A 14,679-nucleotide genomic window follows, 5' to 3' on the forward strand; every position below is an offset into this window, starting at 1 on the left:
GTTTTTACTTGTGTTTTCTCTTTTCCTTTTTATTTCTTGTTGTTTTTGTTTACATGGGTGGATAACAGTGTACAGACACTAAAGTCTATTGATACCCGGCTAGATGACTTGAGGTTTGTCTGTGCGCTCTTATACCAATACATGTACTTATATATTTGTATGCTTTATTTTTCATGTTTCACATATGCCTAGTGCACACCTCGATGACACCGTATATTTAACGAGTTTCTATTTTGGGAGTGGTCGCTGTCCTGAACCCCCCGCAGGACCCCAATATGCTGCATCCCCTGTTTCTTTGGACTGGGAGTCGGCAGGATTCCGCTCCTGTCCTTCTTGCAGCAGTTCTTGTAGTAATACCACTCATGTTTAATGTTAAAGTATTTTTTGGCGGAGATTCCCCCGCCGCAGCTTTTTCTTTCTATTTCTTTGCTCTTTCTTTTTTCCTACCTCCCCCCCCCTGCTATCTTTCCCTCACCTTTCCCAGGGTCTACCGAAGAGAAGACTATCCTGAAACAATTGGATCTGACTGATAATGGGGGTGAGTGATATACACGTAACTACCCTTAACGTCAAGGGGCTAAATGTCCCTGAAAAAAGGTCTCAACTTCTTAAATGGCTTAGAGACGAGAAAATAGACGTTGCTTTTATTCAGGAAACACACTTCAAGATGGGACATGCTCCGTCCCTAAAATGTCACTATTACCCGCATGTTTTCCTGTCCAATAATTCGGCTGGTAAAACACTGGGTGTAGCCATCCTACTTGCCCGCCATCTGCCTGTCCTCAATGTAGCCTCCCACAGAATAGCTGAAGGTAGGGGGTTGCTGGTGAAATGCGACATACATGGCCAACGTTTCTCTTTTTTAAACATATATGCCCCCAACGCTAAACAACCCTCCTTTCTATCCTCAATTCTAGAAGACGCGGATCCTCTATTGGAGGGGGTGGTGGTGATGGGAGGTGATCTGAATTGGACCCTGGACCCTCGCCAGGACAATTCTAAAAAGATCTCCAGCAAGCCAGAAAGGGAGCATAGGGGAATGAGGCGTGCTCTGCTCGACCACCAGCTGATCGACACTTGGAGATTGACACACCCCACTGATATAGATTACACCTATTTCTCACACCCACACCAGACATATTCTAGGATCGATTATTTATTTTTGAGTCACCGATACTTACACCTCCTGTCTGATGCCTCTATAGGACAGATTGTATGGTCCGACCATGCCCCAGTCAACCTCACCATACGCTTACCTCCCAACGCACATCGCCAATGGTCCTGGCGTTTCAACGACACTTTTTTACAAGATGCAGACTGTAAGTCCCGAATTGATAACGCTTTGGACTCCTATATAGGTACCAATGACTTAGATGACATCTCCAAAGTCTCAGTATGGGAAGCACACAAATGTGTTATCAGGGGGGTCTGTGTTCAAATAGGATCCTTTCGCAAAAAGCAGAGAGAGAAACTCAGAGAGGATTTACTGTCTAAAATACAATCTCTAGAACTCCTACATAAAAAATCCCAAACCCCACAACACTACGCCGATCTCGAAACTGCTAGGACGGCTCTGAATAAGTTACTCTCAGATAGAGTCAAGTTTTCTTATCGGAAGTGCCGTAGCAGATATTATCAATGGTGCAACAAGCCTGGAAAATTATTGGCCAAAGCACTTAGAGAACAACGTGCTCTTACTTTCATTCATACAAGTAAGGACAATCATGGCCAACCCCAACACCAGACATCTCACATATCCAGGGCCTTCAAGACATATTACTCTACCCTGTATAACCTCTCCGGCCAAACCGGCAGATTCGACAGGTCGTCCCATCAAAAAGCCATAGCTGACTATTTAAAGACCTTACATTTCCCCACACTGACCGCAACAGAAATAGAAGAGCTGGACGCCCCTTTTTCTACTGAGGAGGTCCAGAGAGTTATTGAATCCTCTCCTAATGGCAAGAGTCCCGGCCCTGACGGATATACTATTGCATATTACAAAGCTTTTAAAGAGAAATTAATCCCCATACTTACAAGAGCCTTTAATACTATATCTGACCAATCGCCCTTCTCCCCACAATCTCTCGAAGCCCATATTGCAGTTCTACCCAAAGAGGGTAAAGACCCCAGTCTTTGCTCCAGCTACCGCCCAATCTCCCTATTAAATATTGATATAAAGCTTTTCGCTAAATTGATTGCAAACCGCCTTAAACTACTATTGCCTGGCTTGATACACGGAGATCAAGCTGGGTTCGTTTTAGGCCGAGAAGCCAGGGACAATACCACCAAAGTGCTCAGCATGATTCACTATGCAGGTCAGCTCTCATCCCCATCTATCCTACTGTCAACCGATGCAGAAAAAGCTTTTGACAGAGTGGACTGGGATTTTATGACCGGAATATTGAGACATCTGGGACTTGGTAACATCTGTCTCCACAGAATCCTATCCCTCTATACCTCCCCATCCGCCAAAATTAAGATTAATGGCACCCTTTCTGACCCCTTTCCAATTCTTAACGGTACGCGACAGGGATGCCCGCTATCCCCATTGCTCTTTGTCCTCTGCATGGAAGCACTAGCCCGAAGCATTAGGGCTAACCCAAATATTTCGGGCTTGTTAGTGAGGGGAACCGAACACAAACTGGCATTATATGCCGATGATCTACTCGCAATAATCACGAATCCGGTCACCTCTCTGCCAAACTTAATGATGGAGTTTGAGAGGTTTGGAGTCCTCTCTAACTTCAAAATAAATTATTCCAAATCTATTGCCATGACCTTAACTGCACCTCCTGCCATAGTAGAAAGCCTGAAACAGGCCTTCCCCTTCACCTGGCATGATCATAAATTAAAATATTTAGGGGTGTTACTGACCAATGACTTATCCAAAGTGTTCTCCCTAAATTTTAAACCCTTACTGTCTAGGCTTCGTTTAGACTTCCTGTTGTGGAAAAAGCTGAGACTGTCCTGGTTCGGAAGGATCAACGTAGTTAAAATGAATGCCCTCCCCAGGATTTTATTCTTTCTCCAGACCCTTCCGATACACATACCCCTGCTGTGGCTTCGAGATGTCCAGAGGCTTATCCGTACATTCGTATGGGGTGGTAATACACCTAGATTTAAACATGATATTTTGTTCAGGAGAAAACATCAAGGGGGGCAACAACTCCCACATATCCCTAACTATTACCACGCAGTACACCTGAATAGGATACTGGAATGGACACGTGCCAAGGATCGCAAACAATGGGTCCTCCTAGAGGAGGGCTGTCTCCCATATTATATAGAGATTGCACCTTGGCTCCCTACCCTCCCGAGGGTGTCACATCCCACGGTCTCTCCCACGCTCAGATTATGGGCCAAGTTGAGATCCCAGAGTTATATATCTCCAAACGGTCCCCCTTAACCTCTTTTCTCTATAACTCCGAATTTATCCCTGGCCTTCAAGGGACTGCTTTCGCCCCATGGGCGGAAGCTGGGATCTTTCGAGTCGGTCAGCTGGTGAGCTCGGGTAGGGCGCGCTCTTTTTCAGATGTTCAGTCCTCTTGGAACCTACACAGTGTTGAGTTTTGGAGGTTCCTGCAGGTCCACCATTTTATATCATCTCCCAAGAACTTCTCTGACATAACTAGGGACCTCACTGGATTTGAGAGACTATGTATCTCCCCCAGTTCACCCACACATACTATTTCTCAAATTTATACGTTGATTATGGAAAATTTCTTCCCACAACCTCCTACCTTCTTGGCTTCCTGGGAAAGGGAATTGTCGGGGCTACCTACTCAAATAAACTGGGAATCCGTGTTCAAGAACGCTCAGGCGAGTTCTTTATGCATCTCGACACTAGAAACCCTTTATAAACTTATATATAGGTGGTATAGGACCCCTCGTGCTCTCAATAGAATGTTTCCTTCTCTTTCAAATATGTGTTGGAGATGCAAAAATGCCCCAGGGAGTTTTATACACATTTGGTGGGATTGCCCTCTTATAACTCCATTCTGGGCAGAAGTATTTAAATGCACCGAACAGATAGTAGGTGACGAAATCCCGAGAGACCCAGATTTCTGGCTCCTTAATCATACCCCCGCAGGATCACACTCCTACAAACATTCCCTGTTAAGACACCTTTGCAACGCTGCTAAAGCGGTAATCCCAATTCTTTGGAGATCTACCTCTCCACCCTCAATTAAAATGTGGTTCACAAAGATTGATCACTTTTTGGACATGGAAGACTTGGTTTCCTTCTCATCTGGGAAAACAGTTAACTTCATAGCTATTTGGTTTCCCTGGTACGACTTTAAAGACACATCGCAGTATAGGTCCTATATTGCGACATAACCCCCCTCATATTGGTATACGGGCCCATATTCATATCTACACCATTATTTACACCCATACCCTGACAATGTTGTTCCTGTACTGTGGCCCAGACTTAGGATTGGTGGAGATCGCCCATAAACTCCCCAAATAGTCTACCCGCACCATGCAGACTGTCACACCTGACCCTGCCCACTCTAATCTTCCCTGGCTTATCCTATTTTCATCTTCTCTTCTCTCTTTTCTTCCTCTTTCCCATTCATTGATGCTGTTTTTGATATTATGCTCTTCACTTATAAGTTTTAATGATGACAGAAATGCAGACAGATATACTTCGGCTAAGGGCGTTTGATGTGGGGGGTACTGATGGATATATGCTACGCGATATTTCTGTATGCCCTCCTTTTGTCTTTTGTCCTTTGGGTTTTTTTTTTTTTTAATGTTTCTGTAATGTTTTTGAATACTGCTTTGACTAATAAAAACAGTTTACACAAAAAAAATCTGTGTTTTTGTGTCATTTTAATATGGTAATTTTCTCTTTAGTTAAATATTCAGTTTGCTCCAATAAATAATCACACTGTATTAAATCTTTTTATTACTAGTATTTTGGACACGTAATTCGCAGGGTCGTTAGCTATTGTGTTGGTTTTTTTCCCCCTTCTCTATTGTTCTGTTCCTCCTGTCTCTCCATGTTCTTTCCCCTTCCTTCCCATGTTCTTTTGTTTCTCCTGTCATCCATGTTCTTCCCACTGTTCTTCCCATCTCTCTCTGTTCCTCCTGTTTCCCCCATGTTCTTCCCTCTGTTCCTCTTTTCTCCCACATGTTGTATAGGCAAAGGGTGACTTGGTTCTGTGTTTGATCATCATTGATGCTGAAGGTTTATTGGGATCACTCCAGAAGTGGGTGGGTGCGTGGTGTTGATTGGTAGGGGAGGGGAGGGGGGGCGTCATCGGTATGGTAGTATGAGCACCTGGTTCAAGGGGTGCTTCTAGACCTCCTTCTTTCCACAAGGTGGAGCAGGTTGTATCCTGCAGAAAGCCAGCAAGAGCTGGGAATGAGAGGGCAGGGCCTTACTTATCTTTCACTGTCACCACCAGGGGTTTATCCACAGTGCCCCTGCACCAGACACAGGCTATACCAGATTTTTTAATAGGTAGCAAATAAAAACAAGGGTCATAATCAAAAAAAATAAAAATATTTTTAGGCTTTGAATAACAAAAATAGACAACAGTGTTTGGAGATTAAGTACCATAGTGTAGTTCACAGGTTCTCAAACTCAGTTCTCAGGACGCCAAATAGGTCATGTTTTCCAGGTCTCCTCATAGACTCATAAGGGAAATAATTATCTCCACCTGTGGACGTTATAAAATGTCTTGGAGGAGAATAGAAAGTTACCGTACAAGTTCATTTCGGCCAACCCCAAATAGAAAATTGTAACCAAAATGCTATTACACAGAGGGGGTGTGCTACCACCTACAAATAGTTTAATTACGTTACGACAAAAAAAAGAAAAGAAAGTAGTAATGCGGTGCACCACATTACTACAGTCTTTCCTATTTTTGCGTAATGATTTTATAAAATGTGCCAGTGAGTAATGACTACACATGTGCCACCTGCTAGGCAACATGGAAAATGTGAACTGTTTGCGGTCTTGAGGACAGAGTTTAAAAACCATTGTGTGTGTGTATTGCATCTTGCTGATATGCACATTTTACATAAGGTAGTCATATTATATATTTACTAGAGATGTTAATGGCTTAATGTGGCCTTATTCCCCATTACTATTAAAGGAGATTGCAATGTGCTACCATTGGGGAGAAGGTTGTCATGAGTTAACATTTATTTTGGATTCTTTGCAGTATACAGATAAATTAGAAACTTCAAAGTATATTTTCCCTTGAAGAGAGCTAATCAGGCGCAACTGATAAATTAATCTGGATAAGAGAAACAGTTTTTTCTAAAAAATACAGAAGCAGCTCCCAGATAAATATTCTGTGATTATTTACAATAGATAACTATATAACACAGAGAGCGCTCTCTGTGTTATATAGTTCTTTGCAGTATGTTTGATGGGCCTTGATTTAAATCCTATTTATTTTTTCATTTGTCTTTTTCCAGATGGCTATGTTGCTGTTTACTTGCCTGATCATTTTTTGCACTTGATAAACACGAGATATCCCGACTTGATGTGTTACCATTTGTTTTTAGCAGGTGAGAGCAGATTTGGTTCAAAATCTACAATATTTTTATTTATATTAAGATACCATTTAATTTTCTTATACCACAAAATTCTTATTTTATTAATTTTACAATGAGAATTTGATACTAATCAAAAAGATTCAAATGTATAAGAAAATAGCAGCAGGATGTTCCAACATTTTTACAGGTATGCTGGGGCTCCTGCCCGCTGCATCAGCTGTTGCTTTTGGTCACCGTGACCACCCCCAATCACTGGTCCTCACCCCATGTGACTTGTGGTTGTAAACTGGTAGTATTGCTTCATTCTTATACTAGCTACACACTTTACAATTATTTGGCCGATTTGCAGAGAATCTGCTGATCAGTCTGTTTTATTGTATTGTGTTTAGGCATGAGCATTTTGGAAAAACGCAGATAACTTGGGCCAAAAACAGCCTGAAACTTTCGGCTTCAATGATCTGGTTGGTCGATCGTCTCAAAAGATATTGGTCAAAAGTCCTGGATATGATGCCGTGTCTATATCTGATAATCTGACAGTATTTCCTCTGTTGCTCTGTGACTACATCATTCTCCTTTTGGTCGTAAATTCAGTGTGGTGTGGCAAAAATTCAGTTACATTAAAAAAAGACATTCGCTTGGTGTGTAACTCGGCTATTGGTGTCATAGATATGCCGATCACAAAATCGAACAGTGTGTAGCTAGCTTTAGTTTGCAGATCTGACAGAGTGTGACATCCTTGTTGATACAACTGGTTCTTCAAAAACAAAGCCCAGAAGCAAACGTGGCATGGGGTGCGGCCTAGTTGTCTGAAAGTAGAAGCTGATGACCCTTTTTTTGCATACTTTTCTGATGAAACAGGCTGGTGACCCGGGAAATGCATAAAAGCGATGACACTACCTGCTGTTAATAAAAATAATTCTGTGGAATATTCAGTCCACCCACTTGGTTATACCAACAGTAATATAAATAATGCCCCATTCAAGACTTTAACCAGATAGAATACCTGCACCCAAGAGAACACCAGCTTTTCTTTATATAACCTGTTTGAGGGGACACTAGTTCTCTCTTCAGCATTATAGAATACAGCTGGCATAAAGCTATTCTAGACAAATGGCACAAATGGGACGTTATGACTCTGCCTCAACATAGAAGAATATTTGCTGGTTGCTGACAGGGCAATGTGGACCATATATACTATGTAGACAAAAGTGATAGGACACCCCCATACAAGTGAAATGGTGTGCTCCTGCAGCAGTTCACGTGTTCGTGAAGGTATAAAATGGGTAGAGGGGCACTGATTAGATCGTTTGCTAACTAAATGGCTTGCTGGAAAGATCTAACCGAGTTTGAAAAGGGGATCATCTTAGGCTGCATGATATTATTTATTATTTTATTAACAGTTTCTTATATAGCGCAGCATATTCCGTTGCGCTTTACAATTAGAACAACGGTAGTAGAACAATACTGGGTAAAAACAGACAGACATGGAGGTAGGAAGGCCCTGCTCGCAAGCTTACAGTCTATAGGGAAATAGGCATTGATACACAAGGATGTATATCCACACTGTAGTATCAAGTAAAGTCTCAAATGCCCATTACCTAAATTAGTACTGAAGATTATTGTTATTCGTGGGACTAAGAAATGTCCTTTATTAATAATAGAGCGAAATATTAAAATCCCCCCCCCCTCCAAAAAAGGGGGGGGGGAATTAGATGTGACAGAAATACAACAAATGTGAATAAAGATTTAAAAACAATGCTAATGTGTCGTGTCCTTTATATATTCCCTTGGGAATTGTTCTATATGTACATGAACGTATGTATATTTATAATGCACTGTGACAGTGCTAGATTTAATCGATATCTATATTTTCCGTATTATTGGAGCTTGTATCATATGCCACAGAGGGAGATATGTTATCTTGCTTTTTAAATCACAAGCTACTGCAATGAGTGGCAGCAAGATATATTCTAATTCAGTGTAATTTAACCATCAATCACTGTGGATCTACAAGATACAGGAAACATCAATTCATCCTTTCTACATGTTATCTAGTATTGATATTACATACAGGATATTTATTCACGTACTTGCACATGATTTTACAAATTCTGTCTTAATCAGACACATCTCTTACTAGCTCTCTCTGTCATACTGCGCTCTGGACTCAATGCATGAGTCATATATTTAGAAACAGTGTTTCATTTATTCTAAAATATAACACGAAGTATCATCTCGCTATATTTGCTGCCACTCATTGCAGTAGCTTGTGATTTAAAAAGCAAGATAACATATCTCCCTCTGTGGCATATGATACAAGCTCCAATAATACGGAAAATATAGATATCGATTAAATCTAGCACTGTTACAGTGCATTATAAATATACATACGTTCATGTACATTTAGAACAATTCCCAAGGGAATATATAAAGGACACGACACATTAGCATTGTTTTTAAATCTTTATTCACATTTGTTGTATTTCTGTCACATCTAATTTTTCTCCCCCCCCCCCCCCCCTTTTTTTTTTTTGGGGATTTTAATATTTCGCTCTATTATTAATAAAGGACATTTCTTAGTCCCATGAATAACAATAATCTTCAGTACTAATTTAGGTAATGGGCATTTGAGCCTTTACTTGATACTACAGTGTGGATATACATCTTTGAGAATAAATATATTGAAATCTGTTAAATTGGGTTGAGTGCACCTTAAATTGTACCTGGTTTCTCCTTCCTTTCCCCTCTCTATGGGGATTTGATTCTGTATCCCTGTTCAAACCAGTTGGTAGCACCTTGTGAGCCTTAATCCCTGTCTCACATATACATATATGAGACCCCAAAATAAGGGTGGAATTGATATTATGGAAGGCACCCCAACAGTATAAATTAAATTATTCTATCTTGGTGCGGGTTACTCTCCTGATTTGGTTGGAGCTTTATGCTTGACCAATATCGGAAATATTTTTGATTGATAGACAAGGATTGATGCTACCTATTGCATAATGGTCCACCAGATTGCAAAGGTTCTTAATGGGTTGTATGATATGATCATCCCGCAATGTTGGCCAAGTGTCAGGAGGGTGTGAGAGTAAAGAAACACAAGATATGTGATGTTATGTGTACTGTACAGAGAGGTTGTAATTAGATAGGGATAGGGATTTCCAGAGTGATGCTGGACTGCTATACAGAAAATTTGGTAACTTGAACAGACAGGCCATCTCAGAGTCCTGATCTTAACCCCATTGAGAACCTCTGGGAAGAATTGGAGTGACGGGTGCGTTCTAGACCGCTACGACCGTCTTCATTGTCGCAGTTGGTCACTGTACTTAAGCCGGAATGGCAAAACACACCACCTGCTGTTGTCCAGGAACTTGCGGACAGTGTACCAAGAAGGGTGTCTGCAGTAATCACTTGCACGTGGTGGACCTCCAAAGTACTGACGTCAATAAAATGTTGTTGATCTATTTGCTGTCCGTGTCCAGCCACTTCTGTCTACATAGGGTATTGCAGATAAGCTTTGGCGTATGCTATTTGTCTAAAACACCATACTAATTGATTGGGATGGTCCTTACCAATCATTAACAGTGTACAACCAATCATTAACTGTGTACATCCGTCATAAAATATTATACAATGTTGCAAGTAAAATAAATTTTTACTTGTTATGGTTTCTCAAATGCATACATGTCATTCATGTTTTATTGTGTGAAGTAGTAAAATGTACTTATTTTCTCCAGGTGGGAATGCCAGAATAAGTGGTGTGTGCTCTGATTGTCCTTTGCAGTCAGTTCTGAAGACTTTTGTAATAGAACATTGTACAGGAATTCTGTTCTCAGTGAGTGTAAACCAGGCACAGCTTCTAAAATTCCTAACGGAGAGCAGACTGGACTGTGAGCGCCTGGCAGGACTGCATTGCTTCTTGTTACACCTGGATCACCAACCACATTGGGAAACACTGGTAATAATCTAAATAAGTAATATGTCCTGTGCTTAAGATTTTATTTTCTCTTACGTCCTAGAGGATGCTGGGGACTCCGTAAGGACCATGGGGTATAGACGGGCTCCGCAGGAGACATGGGCACCTATAAAGAACTTTTAGTATGGGTGTGCACTGGCTCCTCCCTCTATGCCCCTCCTCCAGACCTCAGTTAGATCTTGTGCCCAGAGGAGATAGGGTGCATTACAGGGAGCTCTCCTGAGTTTCTCTGTTTAAAGAATTTTGTTAGGTTTTTATTTTCAGGGAGCACTGCTGGCAACAGGCTCCCTGCATCGTGGGACTGAGGAGAGAGAAGCAGACCTACTTAACTGATAGGCTCTGCTTCTTAGGCTACTGAACACCATTAGCTTCAGAGGGAGTCGGAACGCAGGTCTCACCCTGCCGTTCGCCCCAGAGCCGCGCCGCCGTCCTCCTCGCAGAGCCGGAAGATAGAAGCCGGGTGAGTATGAGAAGAAAGAAGACTTCAAAGGCGGCAGAAGACTTCCATTGCTCCCGGGACACACACACAGCAGGCACAGATGGGTGCAGGGCGCAGGGGGGGTGCCCTGGGCAGCAATAAACCTCAGAACTGGCATATTGGGAGATATTAGGCTGCAGAGGCAGTAAATATGTGAACCCCCGCCATTTTTTGTAATTTCTAGCGGGACCGAAGCCCGTCGCTGGAGGGGGCGGAGCTTGTTCCTCAGCACTAACCAGCGCCATTTTTTCCACAGAGGCTGCAGAGACGCTGGCTCCCTGGACTCTCCCCTGCTGAATTCAGGACAGAGGGCTTAAAAAGAGGAGGGGGGCACAATTCTTGGCGCAGTGAGTTATATTATATCAAAAAGCGCTGTCTGGTATTTCTCCAGTGTCAGTGAGCGCTGGGTGTGTGCTGGCATACTCTCTCTCTGTCTCTCCAAAGGGCCTTATTAGGGAATTGTCCCCTTATAGCTATATCCCGGTGTGTGTGTGGGGTGTCGGTACGTGCGTGTCGGCATGTTTGAAGCGGAAGGCTCTTCCAAGGAGGAGGTGGAGCAGATGAGTGGTGAGTCCCCGTCGGTGGTGCCGACTCGAGTGGATGGATATGTGGCATATGTTAAATGCAAGTGTGGCATCACTACATCAGAGACTGGACAAAGCAGAGTCCAGGGAGACAACAGGGGGTCAATCCATGGATTGGACCGACTCACAGGGCCCTTCATGGTCTCAGAAACGTCCCTTGTCACAAATAGTGGACACAGATACCGACACGGAGTCTGACTCCAGTGTCGACTAAGATGAAGCTAGATTGCACCCTAGGGTGACAAAAAGTATTCAGTGTTTGATTATCGCAATAAAAGATGTTTTACATATCACTGATGAACCCTCTGTTCCCGACACGAGGGTACACATGTTTAAGGGGAAGAAGCAAATAGTAACCTTTCCCCCATCTCATGAACTTAACGAGTTATTTGAAAAAGCTTGGGAAACTCCAGATAAGAAACTGCAGATTCCCAAAAGGATTCTTATGGCGTACCCTTTCCCTACGCAGTACAGGGTACGTTGGGAGTCCTCTCCCACAGTGGACAAGGCTTTAACACGCCTGTCCAAAAAGGTGGCGCTGCCGTCTCCAGACACGGCAGCCCTCAAAGATCCTGCGGGCCGCAGGCAGGAGACTACTTTAAAGTCTATGTATACACATACTGGTGCTTTGCTCAGGCCAGCAATTGCGTCGGCATGGGTATGTACCGCAGTTGCAGCTTGGATAGATACCTTGTCAGCTGACCTTGATACCCTAGACAGGGATAACATTTTATTAACATTAGCCCATATTAAGGACGCAGTCTTATATATGAGGGATGCTCAGAGAGACATTGGACTGCTGGGTTCCAGAGCCAATGCCATGGCTATTTCTGCGAGACGAGCCTTATGGACCCGTCAATGGACAGGTGATGCGGACTCGAAAAAGCATATAGAGGTTTTACCTTACAAGGGTGACGTGGTGTTTGGGGAGGGGCTCGCGGATCTGGTTTCCACAGCTACCGCTGGTAAATCTACCTTTTGTTCCCCAACAGCAAAAGAAAACTCCACAGTATCAGATACAGTCCTTTCGGTCGCATAAGCCCAGAAGAGGTCGGGGCTCCTCCTTCCTTGCCAGAGGTAAGGGCAGAGGAAAAAGAACACCTGCTTCGGCTAGTTCCCAGGAGCAGAAGTCCTCCCCGGCTTATGCAAAATCCACCGCATGACGCTGGGGCTCCCTTAAGGGAGTCCGCACCGGTGGGGGCGCGCCTTCGATTATTCAGCCAGGTCTGGGTTCGGTCAGACGTGGATCCTTGGGCGATGGAAATTATTTCCCAAGGCTACAGGCTGGATTTCGAAGAGGTTCCCCCTCGACGATTTTTCAAGTCGGCCTTACCAGCTTCTTCCCAAGGGAGGGAAGTAGTGTTAGCTACAATTCAAACGCTGTACCAGCAGCAAGTGATTGTCAAGGTCCCCCTGGCCCAACAGGGAAAAGGGTATTATTCGACCCTGTTTGTGGTTCCGAAGCCGGATGGTTCGGTCAGACCCATTTTGAATCTAAAATCCCTGAACCTGTACATGAAAAAATTCAAATTCAAGATGGAATCGCTCCGAGCTGTAATATCCAGCCTAGAAGGTGGGGATTTTATGGTGTCGCTAGACATAAAGGATGCTTACCTTCATGTCCCCATACATCCCTCTCATCAGGAGTACCTGAGATTCGCTGTACAGGACTGTCATTACCAGTTTCAGACGTTGCCGTTTGGGCTTTCCACGGCCCCGAGGATTTTCACCAAGGTGATGGCGGAAATGATGGTGCTCCTGCGCAAACAAGGAGTCACAATTATCCCATACTTGGACGATCTCCTGATAAAGGCGAGATCAAGAGATCAGTTGCTGAGGAACGGGGCGCTCTCCCTGAGAGTGCTCCAACAGCACGGTTGGATTCTAAATCTGCCAAAGTCTCAATTGGTTCCAACGACTCGACTATTGTTCCTAGGCATGATTCTGGACACGGACCGAAAGAAGGTTTTTCTCCCGTCGGAAAAAGCCCAGGATCTCCAGACCATGGTCAGAGACCTGCTAAAGCCAAAAAGAGTGTCAGTTCATCAATGCACTCGTGCTCTGGGAAAAATGGTGGCAGCCTACGAGGCCATCCCCTTTGACAGGTTTCATGCATGGACTTTTCAGTGGGACCTTCTGGACAAGTGGTCCGGGTCCCATCTACAAATACATCAGACGATAACACTGTCCCCCAGGGCCAGAGTATCTCTCCTGTGGTGGCTGCACAGTGCTCACCTTCTAGAGGGTCGCAGGTTCGGCATTCAGGACTGGGTTCTGGTGACCACGGACGTGAGCCTCCGAGGGTGGGGAGCAGTCACACAAGGAAGAAACTTTCAGGTACTGTGGTCAAGCCAGGAGGCTTGTCTGCACATCAACGTCCTGGAATTAAGAGCCATATACAACGGCCTACGACAAGCGGAGGCTCTTCTTCGCGACCTACCAGTTCTGATTCAATCAGACAATGTCACAGCAGTGGCTCATGTGAACCGCCAAGGCGGGACAAGGAGCAGAGTCACGATGGCGGAGGCCACCAGGATTCTTCGCTGGGCGGAAAATCACGTAAGCGCTCTGTCAGCTGTCTTTATTCCGGGAGTGGACAACTGGGAAGCAGACTTCCTCAGCAGACACGATCTCCATCCAGGAGAGTGGGGACTTCATCAAGAAGTCTTTGCAGAGATAACAGGTCTCTGGGGAATTCCTCAAATAGACATGATGGCGTCACGCCTCAACAAGAAGCTTCGGAGGTACTGTGCCAGGTCCAGGGACCCTCAGGCAGTAGCGGTAGATGCCCTGGTGACACTGTGGGTGTTTCAGTCAGTCTATGTGTTTCCTCCTCTTCCTCTCATCGCAAAAGTTTTGAGGATAAGACAAAAAAAGTGTACAGACAATACTCATTGTTCCAGAGTGGCCTCGAAGGGCCTGGTACTCAGATCTTCAGGAAATGATCACAGAAGATCCTTGGCCCCTTCCTCTCAGGGAGGACCTGTTGCAGCACGGGCCCTGCGTGTTACAAGACTTACCGCGGTTGCGTTTGACGGCATGGCGGTTGAAAGGCTAGCTGAGAAAGGTATTCCGGAGGAGGTCATACCTACTCTGATAAAGGCTAGGAAGGAGGTGAC

At 44.1% G+C, this 14,679-nt stretch overlaps 1 protein-coding gene across 4 annotated transcripts in view; it reads left to right on the top strand.

Annotated features, from left to right (window-relative positions):
* The window catches only part of GSAP (gamma-secretase activating protein), a 233,463-nt gene that overhangs the window by 148,700 nt on the left and 70,084 nt on the right, over positions 1 to 14,679 (top strand). For all 4 annotated transcript variants that reach the window (XM_063926993.1, XM_063926992.1, XM_063926990.1 and 1 more), the window contains 2 exons: positions 6,439 to 6,531; positions 10,260 to 10,480. In XM_063926993.1, coding sequence (XP_063783063.1) covers positions 6,439 to 6,531; positions 10,260 to 10,480 — 314 coding nt within the window. The remainder of the gene's footprint in view (positions 1 to 6,438; positions 6,532 to 10,259; positions 10,481 to 14,679) is intronic.

This window comes from Pseudophryne corroboree, chromosome 6 (assembly GCF_028390025.1).
Source record: "Pseudophryne corroboree isolate aPseCor3 chromosome 6, aPseCor3.hap2, whole genome shotgun sequence".
NCBI classification, from domain to species: Eukaryota; Metazoa; Chordata; class Amphibia; order Anura; family Myobatrachidae; genus Pseudophryne; species Pseudophryne corroboree.